Genomic DNA, 26,709 nt, shown 5'->3' with positions numbered 1-26,709 from the left:
GGCCACTCACCGTAGCCTCTGGTCTCCTTTTTAGCTCCTACCCAGGCAGGTCCAGATGGCCGAGAGCCTTGTCCCAGGCTGTCTGCCTGGTGAGTGTCCTTGGGACACTCATGGGCCTCTCAGTGGACGCTCTTGTGTTATCAGCCCAGTTTAGGGTTAGGGGACTGAGGAGGGGGTTGGGGTGGGGCGGGCCATGGGCCTGAGGCAGCTCCTCTGGCTGCCCTGACTGTGTGCTCTCTCTGTCCCTGAAATCTAACCCCAGGGCTTCTTCCCCCTGTAGGAAAGTCCTGGCCCTGCAGTGAGGCCCTCGGGCTAGGGGCCTCCCTGCCTCCTGCCCCTGGTCCCACTGTCCCTGCCTCCTCTCCTGCCCCCAGGCCCTGGAGGGAGCCTAAGCAAAGGGACCCTGGGACTATAATTCCTGCAGCTGTCTTCCTTGGACCCGGGGCCAGGCCTGCCTCTGCATGGCCTCCCTTCTTGTGCAGTGGCCCAGGGCAGAGGCCTTCTGGAGATCACTGTGTTTCATCCTGGGGACCTCCTGGGGGACCTCCCTGTCTCTTTCCCAGGCCCTAGACTCCGACGCCTTCCAGAGAGCAGGGCGGAAGCTGACCACTCTGGGGTTGGATCTGTAGAATGTGGTGGCACCCAGCCTGGGGAGACCTGGTCCCCGACCCTGAGCCTGGATGCTGGGCCTCCCCCACCTCTGCCTGAAAATGGGCTGAGATCACTGTCACATCTCCCTGGGCGCCACGAGCAGTGTTCCGGTGTTGTCCCACCGAGGGCAGCACCTCCCAGCCTAGAGGCCTTCGAAGCACAGTCCAGCAGGGAAGAGCCAGAGAGGAGTGGAGCCCTTTATTAGCAGAGATCATGGCCTGGGGCAGGGCCAAGGGAAACAGGAAAAGGACAGGCCAGCTGAGGGGGGACAGGCCACCGGTGCGGCATGACTGAGGAGGGCCTGGGCTGTCCTTGGGGCACTCCTCGGCTCGACCGGCTCTGCTCAGTGGGGCCCTTGCAGGCAGCACCTCTGTCCTCAGAACAGCTCAGTGCTTTGCCGTCCTGAGCTTCACGGCCCGAGGGCCAGGGCTGAGGTCTGCAAGGGTCACTGGGGCACCTGGTTAGTGGGAGGCGACCCCTTGGGGGTGGTGCTGGAGAATCTGCAGCTCGGTTTCCAGAAGGAAGTCACAGCGCAACACCCCCCGGGGCGAGGAGCAGGGCCACCAGGACCGAGTATGGGTGTGGGCGGAAGAAGACCTTCTGCGGGACTTAGAGGACACCAGCGGTCATCTGGGGAGGAAGGAGGCGAGCGGGACGGACACAGCCAGGAGGGGAAGGGAGGCCTGTGAGGCTGAGGGAGGGGGTGACCAGGCACCACCCGGGCAAGCTGTGGAGGCCCAGGCAAAGCTCGGGGGCCCGGTGATGGCAGAGCCCCCTCTCCCTTGGACGTCTCCCTATGGTGGCCAGGATAACTCGGTCCGGCTCTTCCTGCTGGCTCTGGGGGGCATGCGGAGAGGCCTGCCGTGCCCGTGCCCGTGCCCTAGCCCTGTGCCACCTTCCTAGACACTGTCTGATAGAAGACACCACGCAGCAGGGCCTGGTAGCTGGGCACGCGAAACAGGTGGCGCTCTCCGAAGGCCACGTCGTACTCGGCCGTCTTGCCAGTGACCAGCACGCGGATGTGGGGCTCATTCACCTGGTGACCCACCACCACCACAAAGACCTCAATGCCCGCCCGCAGGGCCTCTTGCACGGCCTTCTCGATGGCCGCCGCCGTGGCCCCCTGCGAGTTGCCGTCCGAGAACAGCAGCACCTTCTTCTTGGCGGCTCCTGAGGAGGCCTCACGGTAGAAGCGTGTGACATAGCTCAGGGCATCGTTGACGTCGGTGGCATCATTGAAGAAATCCATGCTGTCCACCACGCTGGCCAGCATGGTGTAGTTCTGCAGAAACTGCAGCGCGCCCCGCCCAGGCCTCTGCTGGCCAGGGCCGCTGTACTGTACCACCGCCACCCGCACGTCCTGTGAGGGGTCCGCCCGGCCGGCGGACAGGAAGCGCTCTGCCAGGCGCTTGGCGAAGTGCCTGGTGGTGTCGAAGTTGTGGCTGCCCACGCTGGCCGAGCCGTCCAGCAGGATGGTGATGTCGGCCGGGGCGGAGAAGGTGACTGTGGGGCGGGGGAAGGCAGCCGTGAACACCAGGCCCCGACAGCTCCGCGGGCCGGCCACAGGGTGCTGAGCCTCTAGGCACCCTGCCCTCCCCCACACCAGCCCTGATACTGACCTGGGCAGGTGTAGTCTGGACACTTCTTGTCTGCAAAGAGAAGACCCCACACACATGGACCTCCGACCCCACGACCCATACCCACCCAGGCTTGGTTCTTCCAGGAGGGCAGGTCCCTGACTCAGGAGTGGCAGAGGGTCCCCAGGCTCCATTCCTGGCCCTCCCTCCCCCACAGAGGGCGGGACACTGCAGCTCAAGGGGCAGCATGGTCTGCAGGCAGGGACTCCCTGCCGGGCTGCTGACCAGGTGCCTGTGCAGGAAGGCCCAGGTCTGGCCTGGGCAGTCTGTCTGCTGACCGCGGCCTCCGTGGAGCCCCCGGCCCTCCTGCCTTCTGCCCGGCTGGGGGTCTGAACGAGCCTCTCCTACCTATGCATATCTGGGCCGTGATGTTCTTCAGGAAAGCATCATCCAGCAGCTCTGCATAGTTTTCCTTCTCCAGGGAGATGCCCGGCCGGCCCGGGGACGACAGGCCTTGGCAGGAAATGACGTTGAGCTGGTCAGAGCTCGCGACAAAGCCAAACACGTCCTTGATGCCCACAGAGACCACCTGAGGACGGAACAGGGCGGGCATGGCTCAGTGGTCTCCTCCCCAGGGAGGAGCCCAGGTGGCAGCACACTCCCAAGTGGCGCTGTGGCTGGGTGCCCACCCACCTGGATGTCGGGGCCACAGAGCACGCTCAGTGGAGTGGTATCCCTCTGGGTGTCCGAGCGTCCATCAGTGATGACCAGGGCAATGCGGTCATTCTGGGTGGGCGGCAGCAGCCGGTCCCGGGTGTACTGCAGGGCCTCGCCTGTAAAGGTGCCACCCGCCATCCACTGCAGCTTCTTGACGGCTCTGCCGGAGAAGAGGGCCAGGCTGGTCAGGCCGGGCCAGGCCGGGTCGGGGGGACTGGGCCAGGGGCTGGGAGGTGGCCCCACTCACTCCTTGAACTCCTGGGCATTGCGGATGTTGGGGCTGCGCAGGTCCACGTGCTCCTGCATCTGGTTGTGGCTGTACTGCACGACGCCAGCGTGCGACTGCCCCGGCTCAAACTGCGGGAGGACCAGGTGGCAGCTGGGAGCCTGCCCCCATGCCTGGCACTGTCCCTCCGGGGGCCAGCCCGGCTCACAGGGCCCATGCAGGCCCAGCATGCAGCCCTCCCACCATCACCCTTGAGGGTGGGGCTCTGGGAGCCCCCGAGCTCAGGCCATGCCCCAAAAGCATGGAGCCCAGCACCCGAGGGGGCTGGTGGGCCTGGCTGGTGGGACGCTGAGTGCGCTTCCTGCACAGCGAGATCTGGACCGTCCAGCCCCCGGGGTGCCTCAGCAGGGGCTGCGGGCCTCACCTTGACCAGCTCGTCCCGGCTCAGCCGGTCAATGACCTTGATGATAAAGTCCTTGGCGATCTCAAAGTTCTGCAGGCCGATGCTCTCGGAGCTGTCCAGCACGAAGAGGATGTCGATGGGGCCACACTTGCACTCTGGGGGCGGGTGGGGGTCAGCCAGGACCTCTCCCAACACGGAGGTCCTGCTGGCCCTTCCTGCGGCTCCTCAGCAGGGGCCTCGCTCGCCAGGCTGCTCCCTGCCCCTGTCCCCCACTGGATCCCAGATCCCATGGGGAGAAAGGGCAGGACAGGGGGTGGGTTCCTGCCCCAGGCTGCCTAGGGGATCTGGAGCTGCTGGGAAAGAGTGGAGGGGACCGCAGCACCCACAAGGGTGCAGGCTGCGGTGGCCCTCGGGAGGGGACGGGTCGGCAGGTGTAGTCACGGCTCCGTGGCTGCAGATGGGGCTGGTTCCATCGCCAGCAGAAGCCCTTGAGTTACCTTAGTGGGGGGCGAAGTGGCACTCACCGCAGCAGGCTGGAAGAAGAGGCGGGGTTACAGGAAGCAGGACTGCCCACTGCTGCCCAGGGCCCTACCCGCCTGCCCACCCTGCCCCTCCCTGGGTCAGAGACCCCTCTGGAGTGCAGTGGCGGGCGCTGGGCTGGCGGGAACTTGTTCTCATTAGGACGGTCATTCCAAGGTACTCACAGCACATTTTCATGATGATGTCCAAAATCTCACATTCCTGGGGGGAGAGGGGGACGGTGGGCAGCTCTGGGCTGGGGCATCCTGGTCACCCCAGGACCTCAGGGTGCCCACGCCATCCTGGATATGGCTCTGCTGCCCTGGGATAGTCCCCTGGTTCTGGACGAGGGTTCTCATGACCCAGGTGCCTGCTCTGGACAGGCACTGACATGGCACTGGACATGTTCACCAACACATGACCACCACATGTCCCCCAGACCATCACAAATCCCCTGGTCACACTTCCCTCGTGGCCACCGAGCACCCCCTGTGGCGTCATATGGGGCCAGCTCCCACCGCCCCTCTGTCCAGTGATCATGACCATACAACAGCCCATGGGTGTGCAGTGGTCAGGCTCAGAGGACAACCGCAGAGGCCCCACTTACGTCTGGCCCGGGTGGTCCTGTGCTTCCTGGAGGTCCCTGTGGGGGCAGATACAAGAGGGCTTTGACGGGGAGGTGCCTGCCAGGGAGTCCACGAGTCCTGCGGGAAACCACTGCCCACTGCTGGCCCTGGCAGGCCTCCCTGGTCAGGCCTTCTCAGTTCGACCTCCTCCTGCTGTGGTCCAGTCGCCCACAGGGTTTGTCTGGCAGGGAATGTTTCCTGCAGGTCCAGATTCACCTGGTCCCCACCTCAGGGTGCCCACGCCCTCCTGGACGTGGCTTGGCTGCCCTGGGACACTGCCCTGATCCTAGTGACCATCCCTCCCCCACGAGCACAGGTTCACAGAGCTTCCCTGGGACCCCCTGTCGAGGCCCCCGGCCTCCCACTTACTCCCCAGACCCCTCCCCTCAGCAGTCCCCTGCGTGACGCCCACCTGCGGGCCCTCGGGGCCTCGGTGCCCCTTTGCCCCTTTGACGCCACGAGGTGCGATGTCATTGTTCTGGAGGGAAGGGAGTGGTCAGTCGAGGCCAGGTGCATCCCCAGGTGCATGGCCCACGGCCCACCCAGACCCCCTGAGGGCTCACCCCACTTACATCCTCGCCAGGGTCCCCAGCTTCACCCTCGTCCCCCTTGAGGCCGGGGTAGCCTTTGGTGCCCTGCAGGGGACAACACTCAGGTCAGCAGCATCTTGGTGGGGGACGGGACGGTGTGGGCACAGCTGGATGTCCCTGGGGCCACCAGGAGTGTGCGGGCCAGCACACACATGCCCCCGTGGGAATGTGGGCGCATGGGGCACACGTTTGTCAGGCTGCCTGCGTCACACAGCCCTGGACCCAGGTGGGGGTACTCACGTTCAGCCCAGGGGGGCCCCTGCTGCCTGGGTAGCCCTGTGGGGACGATGGGGACAGTCACGCGGGTTCACACCCAGGAGGGAGGCCAGCCGGGCCATCGCAGGGGGACGGGGTCCAGGCCCAGCAGAGGCCCCGCTCCCAAATTCCCCAGCCAGCCGGAGGGCCAGGGCCAGGCGCCGAGGCAGCCTGGGGGCTCTGGGGTGGCCTTGGCACTTACGGGGAAGCCAGGGAAGCCCTCGGTGCCGTTTCCAGGGGGGCCGTCTTCACCCTGGGGGCAGAGCACCTGCACTGTCTCTGTGACCGGCAGGGAGCACGGCAGTCCCCAGCGCCCTCCTGCCCGCCTGCGGGGGCTCCCTCCCCAGGAGGCCCGTCCCTCCCCAGGACTGGCTGAGGTCCTCACACTGGGAGCCAATTTGGACGCCTCCTGTCGGTCACAGACCCCAGGGTCAAGCCCTTCCCCAGAGATGACTCAGGCCAGGGCTGGGGCCTCCAGGGCTTCTGGATGCCGGACAGCAGCCCACACGGCTGTGCCCTCGACACTCACCCTTTGGCCCATCAGCCCCGGGTCTCCAGGGGGGCCAGCGGGTCCTGGGGCTCCTCTGAGACCCTAAGGAGAGGGAGGGTGACAGCCAGGTCACACAATGCAGGTCCAGAGCAGAGCACCCCCGAGGGAGCCAGGGTCAGGGCAGAACGGGAGCAAAGTCCCTCTGGCCAGGGTTTCCTAAGCTGGAGGGACTGGCATTGGGTGGACACTTGGGGCTGGCTCCTCTGGGGGGGCAGGTACTCACCTCAGACCCTGGGGGACCCTCGTCACCTCGGTATCCTTTAGGTCCGATGGGGCCAGCCTCACCCTGAGAGATGGAGACACCATGGGACCCCACGCTCGCTGCCCAGGCCCAGCCCCTCCCTGGCCTTCCTCATGTGACCACCAGGCACCATCGGCACACGGAGGATCCAGGTCCCACCCTGAGGGGAGACACCCAGACCCTTGGGCGTCTCCACAGGTGGGGATTTTGGTGCTGATACTGGGATGTGGTCAGGTCAGGCTGCCCGCCAAGGCTCCCCCTGTCTCTGTTCAGCCCCCTGGGTGGCCCTCCTCTGGGGCCTCTGCAGGCCAGGGCAGAGGGTGACTCTCTCAGGCTCTGGCTGGCCACAGAGGCAGTTCTGGCTGGAAGGGTCCTACATCCACCACCTCGGATGGCCCTGCCCACTCAAGTTTCCAGCCCCTTGATCTCTAGACCCCCAAACACAAGGGTGGGGACAGCTTGGGTCTCTGCCTGAAATGCAGGACCTGCCCCACCCAGGTTCCTATGCATCCCTAAAGCCCCAGCGCTGGCTTGGGGCAGGGTCTCCAGAGCCCACCCTGAACCCACCCTGGACCCCGGCTCTGCAGCCTGCTCCTGCCGCAGCCCCCAGGGGTGAGTCTCAGTGCCCTGAGCACCTGACACTGCAGCCAGGCCAGAGGAAGCACAGGAGCCCACCAGGCTGGTCATGGGTCTGCCCTCTGTGCTGGCCACATCAGGTGTCCCCCAAGGAGGCCCTGCTGGGCCAGCCTTGTGCTGGTGTCACACTGGCTCCTGCATGGCCTTTCCCCGAGCTGTAGGTCTCTGGACCTCTGCTGGTAGCAGGAGCCACTGGCCTTGACATGGTCCCCACCCTGACCATGCACACAGCTGGGCCTGGCCAGCTGCGCCCCTGCATGGTGTCAGCATGGCACTGTCAGCAGGCTGAGCCTGGCATGGTGGAGGACCAGCAGCCCTTCAGCTTGGGCTCACAGTGGACAAGATCCAGCCTTGGCATGTGGGAGGGGTCAGGTGAGAGGGTGCAGACGAGGCCCTGGGCCCAGCCAGTGGGGAGCAGGAGGCCTGTTCTGGTGGGTGCCACTGTCCCCATGAGAAACTTGATACTCGCAGTTTTCAGGGAGCAGGTGACTCACTGGTGGGCACCTCTGGGGCACCCAAAGGCACCACCAGTCCTGTTGGGCAGCCCACTCCTGGTGGAGCAGGGACAACGCCTCCACAGGTGGGTGGGGCGCGGGCAGGGGAGGCCGGCAAGGCCCCGAGAGAGGTGTGGTGCTTCCCGCATGCTCTGGGTTCCTGGCTGCTCTCCTTGGACTTGAAGAAGCACCGTTCCCCAGAACTTCCTGCTCCGGGGCCACGGCAGCACGGAGCCTCCCCTCTTGGAAATGCAAGCGCCACTCGGGCCAGCGGTCCTCACGCCTCCCCAGCCTGGGCCTGCTCTTGCTGGAGTGGCCAGCATTGAAGCAGCTGCCCTGCTCTCATCACCTCTTTCACCATGGACTGGGGGCCCCAGCGGGCTGCGAGCTCCTCTGTCCATCAAGCAAACTGCCAGCAGCCCGGATGCTCACTGTCAGGGGAACCTGGAGGCCTCCAGGTGTCCCAGGAAGAGTGGCTACCCCCAGCAGCACCTGCTGCCAAGTGACCAGTCCTCAGGATGGGAGAAAATGGTCGTCCCTGCTGCTGCCAGGTCCCTGTGCCCCCTCCGCTCCTCGAGCACCCTCTCCCCACAGCGAGGGGGTCAGCGTCTGGGGCCTCTGTTCACATCTGTTACAGGCCACAGGAGCTGGGTCCCTCCATCACCATCAGCACCCAGCTGGTCCAGGTGGCCACGCTGCCCCTGCAGCTGACGGGGAGGAACGTGCTCCACGGGCACTCGCAGCAGTAGAGGTGCCCAGGGGGACCCACCCCCGGTGGTGGAGGTACCAGCACACTGTGCCTGGGGCATGTGGAGCTGGCGGGCTGGTCCCTACCGGGTCTCCAGGGATGCCCGCGGGGCCTTCTCTCCCTTGGTCTCCTTGGGGTCCAGCTTCACCCTGGAAAGAATTAAGCCCATGAGGGTGGCAGTTGGGCCCCGTGGCTGCCCCCAGTGGTGGATGGCTGCCCTGTGGCCAGAGGCCAGGTGGTCATCAGGCAAGGGCTGCAGGGGTCTAAAGGACTCGGAGCAGGCAGAACCAGGCAGCCAGGGCCCACAGTGGGCACGGGGACTCTACTGTCCTTCTCAACACTCCCCTCCTGGCCCCTCATACCTCTGCCAGGAAAGAGGCCCAGGTGCCTGGCCTGGGGTGTCCTCCCATTTTCTCAGGAGGCCACTGAGGAGGCCAGCAGCTTGTCCTGAGCCCCCAGAGACTGCCCCCATTCCCCTCTCCCAGGGCTCTGAGGCCCAGCCTGGGAGTGGCCCCTGGCCCTGCTGGGCTCTGTTCAGGAGAATCTGCAGCCTGAGTGGCCACTGTGAGAGGGATCTGGGTGTCCTGTGCTGGGACAAGACGAGGGCATTGCGTCTGCAAGGGCAGATGGGCACTGCTTCTGAGGCCTGGTGCTGTGCCTGACACCTAGGCTGTCCCCTCTGCTCTCCAGCAAGACGCACAGGGGCCCACCCTGGGTACAGCTGCTGCCCGCTGTCACAGGACAGAGAGCCCCACACTGCCTCCTGGACGTGCCGGCCATGGAGGCACACAGCTGGTGGGGCCTAGACTTCCCGCTAAACCACCCTCAGCGCCGACCGCTGGGATTTTGATCCAATGTCTCACTCCTGAAATGCTAACAAAGAAAGCCCCTCCAAGAAGCCAGGATGGGGTGAGGGCCCAGCCGGCTGAGCTGCTCGTCGTGGTCGAGACTCTCTGGCCGCCAGGTGGGGCACTGGAGGGAATGCCTGGTAAAGATGGCTGAGCGCCCGTGGCTGAGCACCCGTGGCAGCTCTGCCGGGAGGGCATGGACAGGGGCCAACAGGTCCTGGAGACCAACCCATCCATCCTGCCACTCTGACCAGGAGGGGACTGGTTCCTGTCACCCTCCACAGTGACTCTGCTCTGCTTGCCTCCCCAGGACCCTCAGCCGCTCCGCGGAGGACCCCGGGCCCTGGGGTGACCCCCGCAGGCACGGCTGCCTGGCTTATGCTGGAAGCAGAAGGGCCACTCTGGACAGCAGGTCTGTGTGGTGTGTCCCGAGGTCCTGATGCCCATGGCCCAGCCTCAGGACGGTGACTTACTGGGTCTCCTCTTGGCCCCCGCATGCCTGGGGTCCCCCGAGGTCCTCTTTCTCCAGGGCCACCCTGCATGGAGGAGGGGAAAGCTCTGGGCAGGATCTCACTGGGCAGGTGGGCTGGAGGCTGGTGGTGGTCTCCAGCCACATCATCCCAGAGGCTGGGCCCTGCTCCTCTGCTCCCACCCGCCTCCAGAGAGCTCGAGGGACCTGAGGCCCAGACACGGCCCACAGGACGAAACCATGGCAGCAGCTTCTCTGTCCTTGCCGAGGCTTCTGGACACCCAGCTGAGACCCTCCAGCCCCCACAGGTGCTGTGGACCTGCCCAGGGGGCATGGCCTCTGCGGTGGGGAGGATGGCGAAGCCCTGTTGACTCACCCTCTCTCCAGGGGGGCCGTCCGGTCCTGTGTTCCCCTGGTGAGGGAGGGACAGAGAGGTCAGCTTGGGTGCGGGAGGGACAGAGAGGCCAGCACAGCCCTGGGTGGGGATGGGCCAGGGGCTCACCTCGTCACCAGCCTCTCCTTTCTCTCCAGGGGGACCAGGCTCTCCAGGCTCACCCTAGGGAGGACAAGGGTACAACCATCTGTCCAGGTCCTTGGCCGAGAGCCCCGTGTCCATCACACCCCAGCTCATGCGGTTCTCACCTCGTCTCCCGGTGGCCCTGAGTTTCCGGGTCTCCCAGCCTCCCCATCTGCTCCAGGTGCACCCTGGGGAAGGTCAGAGGGGTCACAGACGCTCGATGTTGGGGTGCAGCCCATGGGGGGTCACACCAGGCCGTCCTGGGAGGAGTGGCCCCATGCCCACCCTCCCCACCCAAAGCTCAGTTTGTGCTGACCAAGACACGTGAGCCCCAACCTCCCTGGACTCTTGGGCTCCACAACTGCAGGAAAACCTCCTGGACCATCAGTTTTGCCACTCAGGGTCCAGCCCCAACACCTGACCTGACCGGGAAGGGGAAGACCTGTGCTGCCAGGTCCACACCCTGCAGCCCGGGCCTAGAGGGTCGTGTGCAGACTCAAGGTCGAGACCCCAAACCATTTGTCCTCACATCTGGGGCAGTCACCACCTTAAACCTCCCAGTCTTCTGGCTTCACTGATGAACCCCAGAGAAACCCCACAACAGGACTGTGGGCTTCAACAGACCTGAGGCCCTCCACTGGGCTCCCCTGCTGGGCTACCAGGGTCCTGGACTTTCACCATAAAGGGAGGATTGCGGGGCGGGAAGCTGCCCTGTGGGTCTATGAAGGGGCGGCTGGAGGGACAAGACTGTTTCCCATATCCCTGTCATCACCCTGCCTGCCCCCGACCATGACCAGGGAGGCTGGAGCCTGTGCATGGGGCAGAGAGCTCCCAGAGGACCTCACGGGCCACGGCCACTCACCTTCTCTCCCTTCAGGCCAAAGGCGCCGGCATCTCCCTTGGGGCCGGGGGGGCCTTGAGCGCCCTGTGAGAAGTCAGCAGGAGACAGGTCAGGGCCAGCGGAGGCCCGTGGGAATCCCACGCGCACCACCTGCGGCACCGTGTCGGCAGACTCGCAGAGCCGTGCAGGAGGGCAGGAGGACCGGGAGAGAGACTTACATCAAACCCTGGCGAGCCCTTGCATCCTGGAAGGCCTGGGTACCCCGTCTCCCCCTGAAGGAGGGAAAGGGTAGGAGGTGGTCGGCTGGCAGCCCGAGGCCAATCAGCTGTCACCTCCCTGGCTCCGGCCCAACCAGGGCCTCCAGGAGAGCCTCCCCTACGACCCTCTGAGCTTAACTGGGCAGCTTAGGGTCCCCTGGGACCTGGTTCTTGACAGGAAATACCCACAGGTAACACCTCGTAGCTTCACATCACCAAGTCCTCTGGGAGTGTCCACCCTTGAGACCGCCCCTGCTCATGGGGAGGGGTGGACAACTGGCTGTGCCCCTCCTCCCACCCAGCCCTCCGTCCTGAGCTTACCTTCATTCCGTCCACTCCGTCAATGCCTCGCTTGCCTTTCTCACCCTGGGAGACAACAGGAGGGTGAGAGAAAGGCCAGGCCCAGGAGGGGCCCCACCACAGCACCCGCCCACTCACCTTGTAGCCCTTGGGTCCCCTGGAGCCCTGCGGAGACAAGAAGGGAGAGTGAGAGGTGGGGCCCTGCCTGGCCTGGCCCCCACTTCAGTCCCGCCCGGCGGACATGGTGGTGCAGGGAGCCTGGCAGGAGGCCTCTGCCAATGCAAAGTCACCCCTGAGCCCAAGGGAGTGCCCGCCACTGCTGGGGGGGGGGGTCCAAGGATAGGAGGGAGACAGGAAACCAACAGAGGAGCACCCCCTGGGTGGGGTGAGAGTGATGGGCCCTGGTCCCCAGCCCTTGCTGGCCCAGGGCCAGAAGGCCACAGAGCCCAGGGCCCAGTCCTGGAATCAGCCTCCTCCTCCCAGGCACGCGGGGTGGCGAGGGGCTGGGGGCCGGTGTCCCCAGCAATGCCCATGGTCCAGGAGGGGTACATGCTGCTCCATAAAGACAGTCCTGAGTCCACACTCACCTTCTCCCCACGGCTCCCTTTCTCTCCCTGTAGAGGAAGCAGGGGGGAGGGGGTCATGGCCCTGCGGCGGCTCAGGGCGGGGCACCTGACCCACCCAGACCCGAGGGACGCTCTGGAGGAGGGGCACGCACCTTCATCCCCTGGTACCCGACTGGCCCGAGGTCCCCGGGTCTTCCCTGGAAGAGAGGAGAGGTCAGACACCCCTGCAGGGAGCACCAGGCCCCCCCAGCTGGCCTCACCCCTCACTCCCTCTCAGGCCTGTGGGTCCACGCCGCTGGTGCTCAGCAGCCACCCTTCTTCTGGAAGTTTCTTCAGTCCACTCCCCAACCTCAGGCTTCCCATTCCCACCCCAGCCAGGTGCTGGCACTCACAGGGTCTCCGGCTTCTCCCTTCTCTCCTGGGAGGCCTGGCTTGCCTCGTTCTCCCTGGAGGACAGGCACAGCGGGTTAGGAGCTGGGAAAGCCCGCAGAGACCCTGTCCAGTCCCAGCGGCCACCCAGCCTCAAGGCCCCTCCCCTGAGGCTCAGGCCTGTCCACCAGGCCAGCAGGTGGTCCAGCACAGACGCCCACAGGGCTGGTGCTGGGCTCAGGGGCTGTGGCCAGGCCAGCCTACGGCCAGGCGGCTCCAGGGCCCCAGAAACCCAGGCGGCCGGACGTCTCCCAGGGTGCGAACACTGGCCACTGACTGAGCTCAGGTTCACTTGAGCAGGGACCCTCAGTCTCATGCCCCACCCCACCCAGTCCACACTCCTTCCTGGACCCAGCAGCTGGGCCAGGCGCCGGAGAGGGACGCAGGGTGCGGTGCCCCACATGAGCAGGGGCAGGTGCGGCACTCACCTCATACCCAGGGTCGCCCCGGGGCCCGGGTGGTCCTCTGGCGGGCTGCAAGACAGCGGGGCGTCAGCTGGGCGCTCAGGGGGCGGGGCGGGGCGGGGCGGGCGGGGCCACACTCACCTGGCACTCGAAGGAGCAGCACTGCGCGGGGGGGAAAGCACGGACACAGCGGTCAGAGGGTCAGTTCGTCGCGGGAGGCGCAGGAGCCGGGCCTGCGCACAGGCCCCGCAGAGGCCGAGGGAGGCGCGGCGCGGGGCGGGGCTGGGGGCGGGGCTGGGGGCGGGGCTGGGGGCGGGGCTCTTACCACTTGCTCCACGTTGTTTTTCTGAAAGGAAAGGGGGACGCAGGTTACCCTCGGCCCGGGGCACTGGCCCCGCGCGGCGGGCAGGCGGGCGGGCGCTCACTATCATGTCCACGATGGTGTCGATGGTCTGACTGATGGCCTCCTCCGCGCCGAGGCTCTGTCCCCAGTCTGCCGCGGTGAAGTTGCGCCGGTACGTGTGGTCAGTGGCGATGATGCTCAATCGCGGCTCCTGGGGGCAGCGGTGGGCACGCGTGAGGCCGGGGGCTGGGGCGGGCGCCGGGGGTCGCAGGCCCGTGCCGGGTGCTCAGCGCCTCAGCCTCCCCGTAGATCCTGTCCACGGCGGGTGCCACGTGCTGGAGGGTCCCCACCCCATGGCCGCACCAGGGTCCTGGCAGGTGCCCAGCAGGTGCAGGCTGTGGGGGTCTGTGGGCCGGTGGCGCCCGCCCACGTGTTCAGGGCACAGGAGAGGCGGGGCGCTCACCAGGTGGTCGGGCGTGATGGCCACGGAGAAGACCTTGATGCCCAGGTGTTTGGCCTCATTCACGGCGTCCTCCAGGCCCCCGCACGGCTCCTTGTAGCCCTCCAGTGGGTGCCCGTCGGTCACCACGATCAGGTACTTGTTCTCCTTCAGGTGGGAGCCCCTGGAGGGCGGGCAGTGGGAGGCCCCTTAGAGCTGCGTCAGCTCAGAACCTGGAACTGCAGGGTCGGGACCCACAGAGCAGAGGCCCGGGTAGGGCTGCTGCCTCTGTCAGACTGGCAGGAGCCTCTGTCCTGACCCTACAGTGCTGAGATGGACAAGTTCTGGGGGGGCCACATCTTTCTAAAAGCCTCAGCTTCGAACTCGAGGACCACTCACCCGATGAGCAGCTCCTCCAGCCCCTTCTTGATGGCGCAGTCAGTGTAGGTGCCCTTGCCGAAGTACTTGACAGCGTCCACACTGGCCTTGAGCTCATCGCGCCCGCTGGGCATGCGTGTGAGCCCGCGGATGATCTCCACCTCGTCGCTGTAGTGCAGGGCGCCCGCGTTCCACACCAGGTTGCGGTCACACCGGTAGTACCTGCAGACCACACGGCATCCTCTCAGGGCCACAGCCCTGCCCTGGGAGGTGCGCAGTGGGCGTGTGGGCAGGGCAGGTCAGTTCCAAATGGCACACTGGAGTCCCCATGTGGATTAGAGGCCCCCTCCCTGCACCAGAGAGCACGGCCTGGGGCTCTCAGTCTCACAGGTGGGGAAACTGAGGCAGGAGAGCCTGAGCAGAGGGATCAAGGACACCCCCAGAGGGCCACTGAGTCACACGGCTACTGCAGAGCTGCCCCCCAAGGACAGTGCACACCACCCCTCCTTCCTCCACCTGGTCAGCTGGTCAGCAGGGATGGGTGGGGACAGGTCTGAGGTCTGCACTAGAGGAGCCCATGTGACCCCCTCCAGGGGTCCCTGTCACAGGAGGGGCAGGGCCTGGCTCTTGGGGCACACACCCGCCCTGTCCACCTGTGTCCCCCGCTCCCCAGTAGACCCACAGATGGGCAGGACAGCAGTGGGTGGGTGTGCCCTCCCCATACCCAGAGCCCAGCGGGGGACCCCAGAAACTATGCAGATGGGTGGCAGGAACTAGGGACTCGAAGGAACTCCTGTCCAGGCCCTGGGCAGGGGGTCTGCTGGCTCACATGGGCCAGGCAGGGGGTGGGCCCAGCTGGTTAAGGGGCATCCAGGCAGCAGGCCGCTCACACTCAGGGCCAGGTCCCTGAACCCACTGGGTTTCCTCCGGGAACTTCAGTTCCTCCTGGGTTTGGGGCTTGAGAACCCCACATCTTACCTGGTCCCCTCAGCCCTCTGTTGGCCAGGGCTGCCCCAGGCCAGCACTATGTCACCCCCAGGCTCTTGCCAGCTTCTGGAGTAGGACCCTGGGAGGGGCTCAGCAGCCTCTCAGACGGAGGTTGGGGTCAGGCTCTGCCTGCGTCCCCTGAGCCCCCAACACCAGGACAGCCATTGGTGTGCCCATACCTGTCTCTCAGGTTGTCGATGAAGCGCTTGGTGAAGGACTTCACCTTGTCCACCAGAGCCCCATAGGGCTTCAGCCGCAGGGCCACACTCTCAGAGGTATCCAGCACAAAGAACAGGTCCACAGGGCAGTCTGGGCCAGGAAGGGTCTGTGAGCTGGGCCAGTGCCCACCTCCTCCAGGCCAGTGGCTCCTGCCGCCCCCATCCCCCACCAGCAGGGCCGTGGGCCACAGCTCCCAGCCACAGGGAAGAGGCCCGGCCAGCAGGGGCGGGTGAGGAGGAGACACAGGCCTCCTGCCTGCAGCCTGGGCCTGGGCTGCTCAGGACTGCTTCCCGCTAACTTTTCAGGTTGAATCTGAAGCCACGGGGCATGACCTCAGCAAAGGTTAAGTCGGCAGGTCTCCCTGACTATAGGCCGGCTGCCAGGTGGGTGGTCACAGGGGTCAACAGCAGTGGGCCCAAGACAGCCCTTCACAGGAATAGAACGCTGACCAGGAGTGAGGGCCATTGGCTCCCTGGGAGTGGGTCCCTCTGGAGTGTCCCAGCTGCGTGTCCTCCTGAGAATGGGCTGTGACTGGAGCCCAGGCCCTGGGGGGGACGTAGTCGGACACCTAGCTTCCTGGAACAGGGAGCAGGCTGGGACCCTCAGGCCCCCGACACTCTACTCTGTGGCTCTTGGCTCTCCTGCCAAGGTCGGGCAGATGGTCTGGACCCCGTGTCCCTCCTGTCCCTCCCGATGCAGCAAGCTGGAGCCAGCCTCGCAGCAGGACACTAACCTTGGAAGGCAATGGCCCTCGCGGTCTCAGGGATGTCCTGGGCGGCCACCCACCAGGCCTGCAGAAGCAGGGGCAGCAGGGCTTGGGCCAGCCTCATGTCTCGGCCGGCCTGGGGCACCGCTGAGCGAGGGCCGGCGTCAGGGTGGGCCTGGGTGGACTGCAGAGGAGGGCCGTCTTCCTCAGCGCTGCTCGGCAGGACCAGAAGGGCTGGCAGCGGGCGGAGGGAGGGGCGGGGGCGGGGCGGCCGGCTGAGTCACACTCCTCCCGCCCCGCAGACCTCCCGGACCTCAGGGAGGCAACAGCCCCTCTCCCCCAAGGCCCTGGACGCCATGGAATTCATGTGCCCCCAGTGTGGCCTTGCTGCCGCTTTCCGTGGATTGTGCTCCTCCTAAAGTAGAACAAAACAGAAGCCCCGAAGAATGCGGGACCCGAGGGGCTTTCCCTGAGGGCACCGGTGGGGGACCAGGGTCTGCCCAGCCACCGTTGTTTCTCCTGGGTCGCCCACTGTTTAGTGGAGCACATGTGTGTGCAGAGGGCACTTGGGCTTGGCCACGAGGACGCTCAGAGGCAGGGCGTGAGCCCAGAGAAGATTCCAGAGTGCTGGACTCGTGATGCTGGCCCTCCTCAGCAAAGACCCAGGAAACAGGACGGAAGTTTCAACACAGCGACCGCTAAAGGGCTGTAGAGGAGACCCTTTAAAACCCAAGCTCACTCCCAGGACCCCCAGCCGGCCTCTCCTCAGCCCACCCTCCCTCAGAGTGCTACCTCGAGTCCCTGGCCCCCCACCTGACCCACCCTGGCTTCTGAACATGGCCACAGGCCTTGGAGCTGCCCGCAGAGTGCTGAGCAGCAGCCTCGGTCCCTTCACACTTAGGGCACCCAGAGCTCCCAGGCTGGGCGTCGAGCAGCTGCAGCTCTTGTGCCCAGGGTTTGGGGAAGGAACGGGGGCCACAGCATGTAGACCCCAGGACAGTAGAGACCCCCCCAGGGCTCTGGACACCTGCTGGTCCACTGAGGCTGGAGCACCCTGTGCAGCGGCGACCTGTCCTGGGAGCCGGGCAGCTAGGCTGGCCCAGTCTGAAAGGAGGGGCAGGTGGAGCCTGTCACCTTCCGTGGGGGGACAAGGGGCCTCCTGGTCCCACCCTGAGTCTGCCTGCCCCAGGGGCCTTTCCACGTCCGCTGCAGAACACACCCCTGGCACAGGCCTGCAGTGGGAGCTGGCAGCCAGAGGACCTGGTGGCACCAGGGCTCCTCAGTGCACATGCCACCCCTGCCTCACCCAGGCTGCCCACAGTCACCCCAGGGAGGCCTCTGGGGGGGGCAGGCCCCAGGGGCGCCTCCACCTGACAGCTGCACCAGGGCCCCTTGAGAGGCTGTCTCCACGACGGTGCAGGCCTCAGGCCCCCGGAGCAGACAGCCCTGTAGCGCCCAGAGCGGGGCCACTGCTCGGCGTCCACGCGCTCCCCTTGGAGTGGCCCCGGTGACGGCAGCAGCCACACACACCCTGCCAAGGGAGCACAGGCGGCTGTGGAAGTGCCCCAGTGCCGTCCCCCAGCGTTCTGCCCCTGCTCCCACCCTCCTGTCCTGTCCCTCTGTGTCCCTCTGTCCCTCTGCCTCCGTCTCCCTCCCTCCAAGCCCACCAGGCCCCCTGGGCTGCCCGCTGGTCTCGGTGCCGTGTCTGCCTCCCAAACCAGAACCAGGCCAGGTTAGAGAGGCCTGTGCCCAGTCCTGCTGCCTTGCCGTCCTGGGCAGCCTGGCCTCGCTGGGGGAGGCACTGCCTCAGGATGGCCAACAGAGCACCAGGGGGAGGGGCTGCAGTGTGCCTGTGTCCAAGGGCAGAGGGGGTAGCAGCCCACCCTCCCCTTCTGCTGACAGGGACTTGGGCCCCAGGCAGGTCCTGGCCTGAGGTCCTGAGCCAGCCTGGGGCGGAGGTCTTTGTCCCTCTCTGCCTCTCACCCCCAGCACCATCTGGCTGGGCCTGCGTCCTGGGTGGCACAGGGAGAGGGGCAGGTGCACTGGCAGGACTGCCCGGTCAGGGGAGGCTCCAGGAGAGAGGGCCGGGCCCTGGAGGAGGCCAGCCTGGGCTGTCTGGGGGATCTGTGTCTGGAGCCTCTGCCCTTGGCCTCTGAGGACCCCCAGACCCAGGTCCATGGGCCCCTGCGGAGGCCACAGTACCAGTCGGGGGTGCCTGGGCTCCTCTTTCCTCCCAGCTCTCTGGGCTCCGCGGGCTCCCACAGTGGGCACAGGAGAGAGGAAGGAACCCACCCTGTGCAGACCCCTCAGTGGGTGGAAGGAAGCTGCAGGGAGGCTCCCGGGCGAGCGGAGCAGGGCCTCCCTGGAGCGCCACGGCCTCGGGGCCCAGGCTGCACCTCCCAGGGGGAGAAGAGGGGCCGCGTCAGGCCCTGGGGTGTGGCCGGGCTCTGGGTGTGTCGGCTAAAAACCCGTTTTACAAAGGAAAACCGCCGCCCCCTGTGCTCTGAGAAGTGAAGCTCTGAGTGGGCCAGGTGGAGGGTCCCTGCCTCAGGGCAGCCACTAAACAGGGCTCTCTGCAGGGTGGACAGGGCCATGACCAAGGGACTTTCTGAAGGGGCAGTGGGGGTAAGCAGGGCAGGACGAGAGGACACCAGGTCAGGAGAGGGGTCCCGCCCATAGCCCCAGCTCTGGTCTCCAGCCAGGGTGCCCTGGTGGGTGTTGCCCCGGGGCAGCAGGAACCCCCAGCAGGCCTCATTGACCTTGCAAAGAGAGAGGGCCCCCGGCATCTCCAGGCTCAGGCAGTGGCCCTGTGCCCAGCCCAGAGTTCCTCTATGTCCTGAGGCCTCACAGTGCCTGTCCACAAGGACAGCAAGGGTCCTTGCCACAACCCATGCCACAGCTGCACATCCCCCGGGCTTCCCGCGTCCTGCACGCCGAGCCTCCTGCCATGTGCTGGGTGCTGATGGTCAGCAGCACCCTGGACACCCAGGCTGCCAGCGCCGCCTCCCCACGGGAGCTGGAGGATCAGGACCTGCCCTGGACACGCCACGTGACTCGGGGAGTGAGAGTGGAGCCTGTGGTGGGGTTGGGCGTGAGCCCAAGGACGGGTAGTCGGGGTGCCCAGGAGCCCCATGCAGTGGGTGTGGTACCAGGAAGCCGCCTGGGTGGGGACACCTGGCCCCCGGCGTCCGGGGCTCAGGACGTGCTTTATTCCCTTTCCCGGCCTCCACTGGTCAGTGAATTTTCCTCCCAACTTGGGAGATGATTCATCAGGGAAGACGCTGTTTTCCATGGCTACACACGGTTTCCATGGCGGCCTCACTGCGGAGCACCCCTCGGGCCCGCGGGGGACGCTGCCCAGGCCTCCTGCCTCCCCCACCCTGGCGCGGACTGCGGTTCTCCTCCCGTCCAGGAAGCCGTCCCCTGGGCGGCTCCTCCATGAGGGGCCCTGCAGTCTGCCCGCCAGCTTGGGCCACGTTCGAGGGCACCGGGGACAGGTGGCTCCTGTCTCCCAGCAGTGGTGGCCAGCTGCCCAGTGAGTCACCAGGGCAGAGCAGCCTGAGGGGCCTATCCCGCTGCTGGGCAGCACTGGCCACAAGCGGCCTCAGCACTGGTCGGCACTGGTGCACCACCTCCTTCAGGAGCCCCCAGGTGCCAGTCGCCGGCAGCATAACAGGGCCGTGGGTGGCCCGCCAGGGAAGGAGCACGAGCCGCCGTCCACGTCAGAACCAGCAGCTCAGGGGGGCTGGCGCCCTTGTTGGCGCGGTGCGGAACACCTCCCCCTGTCCGGACAAGAGGCCAAGCAGCAGAGCCCAGTGGACATGCGTGCTCACTGTGAGGGCCATCCTGCTGACCGGGCAGTCACGGCCAACACGGCTGCTTCGCAGCAGCCCCCACTGAAGGCTCAACAGCAGGGGTGCTCACTAAGTCCAGGCCCGGCGGCAGTCCTGGGCCACGGCTGCTGTGCACAGCAGGCCCACCCTGGCCCGTGCCCACCTCAGGAGCTCCCCAGAGCGCACAGGGTGGCATCCTGGTCTGTCCTGGAAGGGTCTCTGGGTATCAGGGGACAGAGGGGCCCACCGTTCCCTGGGCCTGAGCCGCGGCGCTCCCACAGGCAGGCACGACAGTTAGTGCAGAGCCCTAGGCCCGCCCCCTCCCGCCAGCTCGGAGGCAGGCGATGAGTCGGGCTGGCGTGCTTCCCCGCCTGTGCCTGGCCTAACTTCTTTCTGTTCTGTTCCCTAAAAGCTGAGGCTCCTGTTTTCTGGTGAGAACCAGACGCGGGGGCCCTGGTTGTGCACCCAACTCTTTCAGAGAGATGGCCCCAGGGTGGGGCTGGGCCTGATGCCAGTGGAGGGCCACCCCCAGGCAGCAGTAGGCTGAGCCTGGGATGCCTGGTGGAGTCCCCTGCTGGCCCCAGGGCTCCAGGCTGAGGCTATCTGGGGCTGGTAGCAGGACATGTGCCCCAGGGCAGACGTGCTGGGGGCTTTGGTCAATTGGAAACCCGAGCCCCCTGAGGAAAGCAGGGGGACCCCTAGAAGATGGCCCGTCCCACCCCCACTGGTTCCTAGTGGAAGTTGGTCATGGAGCCCCCACCTGGGCCCTGGCCCGGCAGTGCAGCCCTGAGGGCTCGGTGGACACACAGCGCCCACCCCCCAGGTGGACACAGATTCCAGGTAGGACATCTAAGCCGGGAGCAGGTGCTGCAGGACGTGGCGAGGGCCACGGGGCAGGACCCTCAGGGGCGCAGGAAGGGGCTCCTCAACCAGGCTGGCCACCCCACCCTGGCCCTGTCTCACTGCCTGGGCCTGGAGACCCCTTCAATCTTGTCTTCTCTGCAGAGTTGGGGAGCTTGGGGTTCATGTGGCCGGCCAGGGCAATAGACAGTCAGCAGGAGGTGGCCATGGCCACTCTGCTGGCTGATGTGGGTACCTGGGTAGAAGCCTCAGCGTGGCGCCACAGAGCTGGGCACCTATCCTGCTCACCAAAGTCCCCAGAGTCCTGGCAGGGAGCCCAGAGTGGGCTGAGTGGGCAGGCCAGGTGCCCTGTGGAGGGCAGGACTGGGGTTGTGTCCAGGGGTCCTTGGGTAGGCCAGGAGCCTGACTCAGGGATCTCTTGACCCAGAGGCCCTCCAGGAAAGCCTGTGTGCTGGGGAGGGGCTGGCCATGTGCCCAGTGCAGGGCCCTCTGCTGAGGCCGCTGCCCTGAGACTGGCTGTAGCACCCCAAAGACATGCAGGGACCCTTGGAGACACTGGCCCAGCAGGACACCTTCCCTTCCCAAGTCTCCGCAGGGACCCTGCCTGGCACACACAGGCCGGCGGGGCTGGACCCCGAGCTGGACTGGGGCGAGATGGGTTAACTTCTCCATTACCTCACGCTGGCCTCCTTCTGTGGAAAGAAAACATCTGGCAGGACGGAGCCTGGGGGAGAAGCCTGCTCCCTCTCAGAGCCTGGGGCCCCAGAGGGGGGGCTTCCCAGGAAGCACGCACAGCTGGCTGCCTGGCTCCCGGAGCCTGGCCAGGGCGCCAAGCATTCCTGGAACCGGAGTCACTTCCTGTCCTGCACCCAGGGGCTCAAGGGAAGCTGCGTGGGAGACGGAGCTGCCTGGGGCACGCTCGGGACCCCGGTCTGGCGTGGGGCTCCTGCCTCCCCTTGGACTGGGCTCTGCTGGGACCCACGGGTGGGGTGCACCCTGCCCCACTGGGCTTCACACCCGCTTACCCACCCTTCATGTAGGGGCTGCAGCCGCCAGCCAGCCAGTTCCCATCCCAGCAAGGTGGGGTGTGCCGGGGGGGGGGAGGTGGCAGGCCCTCCCCCCGCTGGGCCTGGGATCAGGGTTTCCCTCACCCCCAAGCTGGTCCTTGCCTGGGCAGACCTGCTCCTGCCCCTGTGGTGCTGGGCTAGAGGACGGCCCTGGCCACACCCCACCCAGGGCCACCCGCATCAGCTGGATCCAAGGGCCCAGGTCACAGGAAGAGGAGGCCAGAGCTCCCTCACCTGCTGAGCCTGGAGAGAAGGGGTGCCCCCACCCCTGCAGGGGACAAGCACAGGTGACCCCAGTGCTAGAACTGTGGCCAGCACCTTGGACAGACAGGATTTCCACACAGGAACACGGGGCCACTCGGGCTTTCTGACCCTACTGTGGCTCAGAGAAGCTGTGAGCCCTGCCTGCCGTAGCTTGGGGGAGGACACCAGGAGGCAGGGGCAGTCTGCGTTGGTCCCAGCTCTGTCACCCACTAGCCATGTGACCTCTGGCCAGGGACATGAGATCCTGGAAGCTGGGGCTCCCCAAATTGGGAAGAGAAACCCGGCTGGTGAAAGCTGGTGGTGGGATCATGGTAGCAGCCCCCTGGGGGCTGAGGTCCACCCCTTCAGGGGTAGAAATTTTCTTGGTGGACACAGGGAGCTGACAGGAAGACCCACCCCAGCCTGCTGCCCCACCTCTGGTTTCCATCCCCAGGGGACGTGCCAGGGGCAGGTCTGTGGTTCTCAGGAACGCCCGGGCCTCCCATCAGACCCGGAGCGTGTGGTGAGAACAGGGCCATGCCGTACCAGGGGCCTGCTCCGCTCCACTCCCTCCTGGGAGCCAGGGTCTGGCCCTTCTGGGGTCCCCACCTAGTCCAGTGGGAGCCCTGGAGGAGGCCCCCCAGGAGCCAGGGCCTGGAAGCCCCCGCTGGGTGGCAGAGGACTTGGGCTTGTAGGTCCCAGTCTGCTCAGTCCCTCTCCCCAGGTTGTGGCCTCACTGTCACGGGGTGCAGCCCCAGGAGGGGTCAGGTGCCTATGCCCCTCTCTGATGCAGTTCAGGACAGCTGCAGCATGCTGCGGGCAGGGCGGCCTCTGAGGAGAACCCACATCGGGGCAGGGTCCCAGCCCGGACTTCAAGGGCAGGGTCACAGCTCAGCTCAGAGGTGGGGTCTGAGGCCTGGGGCTGGCCCTGCCACAGGCTGGACTCCCGTGGGCACAGTGTGGCCGTCGTGACCTTGACAGTGGCAGGAGGAAGGTCACAGGCAGCTGGGGACCCCAGGCCCTGGACACAGCCACCAGCCAGACACAGCCCCTGCCTTGGGGACCTGCAGCCCCCAGAGGGCCCAGACTGCAGACTGGGGCCACTGTCCAGAGCAGGGAGCCCCAGGGGCCACCAGGCCATAGGCTCCGAGCAGGAGGGCAGGGCAGGCGCCTATTTGGTCCCCACTCGCCTTTGCCTTCAAGGTGGTAGGCTCTGCTCCCCAGCCCCTCCTCCCACCCTCTCCCCTGCCCTGGGTGGAGGAAGCTGGCCAAGTGGTGTTGCTGGGCAATCGTGGGTGGGGGGCGCCCTCTGCTGCCCACCTGGCAACTGTGCTGGATGGACGGGACCCAGACAGGGGCAGCCCGGCCTCCCTGCCTCCCTGCCTCCTGCTGCCTGCCTGCGGGCCTGGGTCCACCCCTCAGGCCTGGCTGCAGGCTGGGCTGCAGCACTCGGGGTGGGGGACCTCCCACCCACTGGCCTCTGTTACTGGCCAGGCTACCAGGCAGAGGTCAGCAGGCTCAGCCCAGGGATGCAGAGAGCAGGTGACAGCCTCTGTTTGGGTCACCTGGCTCAGCTGCCACCAGGCTCCACCCCCACCACACAAGCCTGCAACCTGCTGTGCAGAGAAAGCCAGCCCTGGCGCCTCAGCCAGAGCTCCCGTCACCACTGCACTGGACCCTGGCCATGTTCTGCACCCATTTCCTCTGAGCCAGGCTGCAGTCAGACAGCAGGGAAACTGTGGGCCCTGGGAAGCAGGGTCAATAGGGAGGGTGGGCTCTGTGAGCAGTGTGTCCCAGGCCCTGGGGGGCCGATGCGGCCAGCATGTGCCTTGGCAGGCCTGGCAGGGCAAGCATGGCCACTCCACCCCTGCGACGACCCAAGGGGGCAACTCACTTGTCTTCCTCTGCAGGTGAGGATCAGGGTGTTGAGAAGGCCAGCGACGCCCATGGCCTCGGGTCGGGCTCCAGGGGAGCCAGACCAATCCCTCTGGTCCCTGCAGGCCTTGAGTCTCTGAAGGGCAGGGCTAGCTGATGGGCAGCAGTGGCCTGGACGGCCGAGAGTAGGTCTCGCACAGAGACATGGGTCATTGTCGGGAGCAGCCCTGGGTAACACGCCTTCACGACCTGACCAGGGGCAGTCCTGACCAGGGGCTCAGTCCTGACCAGGGGCTGTCCTGACCAGGGGCTGTCCTGACCAGGGGCTCAGTCCTGACACAGGGGCTGTCCTGACCAGGGGCTGTCCTGACCAGGGGCAGTCCTGACCAGGGGCAGTCCTGACCAGGGGCAGTCCTGACCAGGGGCAGTCCGGACTAGGGGCTCAGTCCTGACCAGGGGCTCACTACTGACCAGGGGCTCAGTCCTGACCAGGGGCAGTCCTGACACAGGGGCTGTCCTGACCAGGGGCTCACTACTGACCAGGGGCTCAGTCCTGACCAGGGGCTGTCCTGACCAGGGGCAGTCCTGACACAGGGGCTGTCCTGACACAGGGGCTGTCCTGACCAGGGGCAGTCCTGACCAGGGGCTCACTACTGACCAGGGGCTCAGTCCTGACCAGGGGCTGTCCTGACCAGGGGCAGTCCTGACACAGGGGCTGTCCTGACCAGGGGCTCCGTCCTGACCAGGGGCTCAGTCCTGACACAGGGGCTGTCCTGACCAGGGGCAGTCCTGACCAGGGGCTCACTACTGACCAGGGGCTCAGTCCTGACCAGGGGCAGTCCTGACACAGGGGCTGTCCTGACCAGGGGCAGTCCTGACCAGGGGCTCACTACTGACCAGGGGCTCAGTCCTGACCAGGGGCTGTCCTGACCAGGGGCTGTCCTGACACAGGGGCAGTCCTGACCAGGGGCTGTCCTGACACAGGGGCTGTCCTGACCAGGGGCTCCGTCCTGACCAGGGGCTCAGTCCTGACACAGGGGCTGTCCTGACCAGGGGCTGTCCTGACCAGGGGCTGTCCTGACCAGGGGCTCAGTCCTGACACAGGGGCTGTCCTGACACAGGGGCTGTCCTGACCAGGGGCTGTCCTGACCATGGGCTCAGTCCTGACACAGGGGCTGTCCTGACCAGGGGCTGTCCTGACCAGGGGCTGTCCTGACCAGGGGCTCAGTCCTGACACAGGGGCTGTCCTGACACAGGGGCTCAGTCCTGAAACAGGGGCTGTCCTGACCAGGGGCTCAGTCCTGACACAGGGGCTCAGTCCTGACCAGGGGCTGTCCTGACACAGGAGCTGTCCTGACCAGGGGCTCAGTCCTGACACAGGGGCTGTCCTGACCAGGGGCTCAGTCCTGACACAGGGGCTGTCCTGACCAGGGGCTGTCCTGACACAGGGGCTGTCCTGACCAGGGGCTGTCCTGACCAGGGGCTGTCCTGACACAGGGGCTGTCCTGACCAGGGGCTCAGTCCTGACCATGGGCTCAGTCCTGACCAGGGGCTCAGTCCTGACACAGGGGCTGTCCTGACACAGGGGGTGTCCTGACCAGGGGCTGTCCTGACCAGGGGCTGTCCTGACCAGGGGCTGTCCTGACACAGGGGCTGTCCTGACCAGGGGCTGTCCTGACCATGGGCTCAGTCCTGACCAGGGGCTCAGTCCTGACACAGGGGCTGTCCTGACACAGGGGGTGTCCTGACCAGGGGCTGTCCTGACCAGGGGCTCAGTCCTGACCAGGGGCTGTCCTGACACAGGGGCTGTCCTGACCAGGGGCTGTCCTGACCAGAGGCTGTCCTGACCAGGGGCTCAGTCCTGACCAGGGGCTCAGTCCTGACACAAGGGCTGTCCTGACCAGGGGCTGTCCTGACCAGGGGCTGTCCTGACACAGGGGCTGTCCTGACCAGAGGCTGCCCTGACCAGGGGCTGTCCTGACCAGGGGCTGTCCTGACACAGGGGCTGTCCTGACACAGGGGCTGTCCTGACCAGGGGCTGTCCTGACCAGAGGCTGTCCTGACCAGGGGCTCAGTCCTGACCAGGGGCTCAGTCCTGACACAAGGGCTTTCCTGACCAGGGGCTGTCCTGACCAGGGGCTGTCCTGACACAGGGGCTGTCCTGACCAGAGGCTGTCCTGACCAGGGGCTGTCCTGACCAGGGGCTGTCCTGACACAGGGGCTGTCCTGACACAGGGGCTGTCCTGACCAGGGGCTGTCCTGACACAGGGGCTGTCCTGACCAGGGGCTGTCCTGACCATGGGCTCAGTCCTGACCAGGGGCTCAGTCCTGACACAGGGGCTGTCCTGACACAGGGGGTGTCCTGACCAGGGGCTGTCCTGACCAGGGGCTCAGTCCTGACCAGGGGCTGTCCTGACACAGGGGCTGTCCTGACACAGGGGCTGTCCTGACCAGAGGCTGTCCTGACCAGGGGCTCAGTCCTGACCAGGGGCTCAGTCCTGACACAAGGGCTGTCCTGACCAGGGGCTGTCCTGACCAGGGGCTGTCCTGACCAGGGGCTGTCCTGACACAGGGGCTGTCCTGACCAGAGGCTGTCCTGACCAGGGGCTGTCCTGACCAGGGGCTGTCCTGACACAGGGGCTGTCCTGACACAGGGGCTGTCCTGACCAGGGGCTGTCCTGACCAGGGGCTCAGTCCTGACCAGGGGCTGTCCTGACCAGGGGCTCAGTCCTGACACAGGGGTTGTCCTGACCAGGGGCTCAGTCCTGACACAGGGGCTGTCCTGACCAGGGGCTGTCCTGACACAGGGGCTGTCCTGACCAGGGGCTCAGTCCTGACCAGGGGCTCAATCCTGACCAGGGGCTCAGTCCTGACACAGGGGCTGTCCTGACCAG

At 66.2% G+C, this 26,709-nt stretch overlaps 1 protein-coding gene across 1 annotated transcript; it reads right to left on the bottom strand.

Annotated features, from left to right (window-relative positions):
- Positions 1 to 862: 862 nt before the first annotated feature.
- Positions 863 to 16,319, bottom strand: COL6A1 (collagen type VI alpha 1 chain). The gene is made up of 35 exons (XM_081301793.1): positions 15,964 to 16,319; positions 15,191 to 15,320; positions 14,046 to 14,246; positions 13,671 to 13,830; positions 13,290 to 13,418; positions 13,190 to 13,210; positions 13,006 to 13,026; positions 12,889 to 12,933; positions 12,424 to 12,477; positions 12,184 to 12,228; positions 12,053 to 12,079; positions 11,604 to 11,630; positions 11,487 to 11,531; positions 11,127 to 11,180; positions 10,930 to 10,992; positions 10,193 to 10,255; positions 10,053 to 10,106; positions 9,927 to 9,962; positions 9,555 to 9,617; positions 8,320 to 8,382; positions 6,338 to 6,400; positions 6,094 to 6,156; positions 5,767 to 5,817; positions 5,550 to 5,585; positions 5,292 to 5,354; positions 5,132 to 5,197; positions 4,701 to 4,736; positions 4,279 to 4,315; positions 4,099 to 4,107; positions 3,596 to 3,729; positions 3,193 to 3,302; positions 2,922 to 3,105; positions 2,637 to 2,817; positions 2,271 to 2,300; positions 863 to 2,154 (listed from the first exon to the last, which is right to left on the bottom strand). The coding sequence occupies exons 1-35, from the start codon at positions 16,058 to 16,060 to the stop codon at positions 1,532 to 1,534; spliced, it is 3,084 nt and encodes a 1,027-aa protein (XP_081157919.1). The 5' UTR covers positions 16,061 to 16,319; the 3' UTR covers positions 863 to 1,531.
- Positions 16,320 to 26,709: the final 10,390 nt, after the last annotated feature.

Source organism: Spermophilus citellus (assembly GCF_964194105.1).
Source record: "Spermophilus citellus genome assembly, chromosome: 7".
Taxonomy (NCBI): domain Eukaryota; kingdom Metazoa; phylum Chordata; class Mammalia; order Rodentia; family Sciuridae; genus Spermophilus; species Spermophilus citellus.
This window is presented reverse-complemented; position numbering and strand designations above follow the sequence as displayed.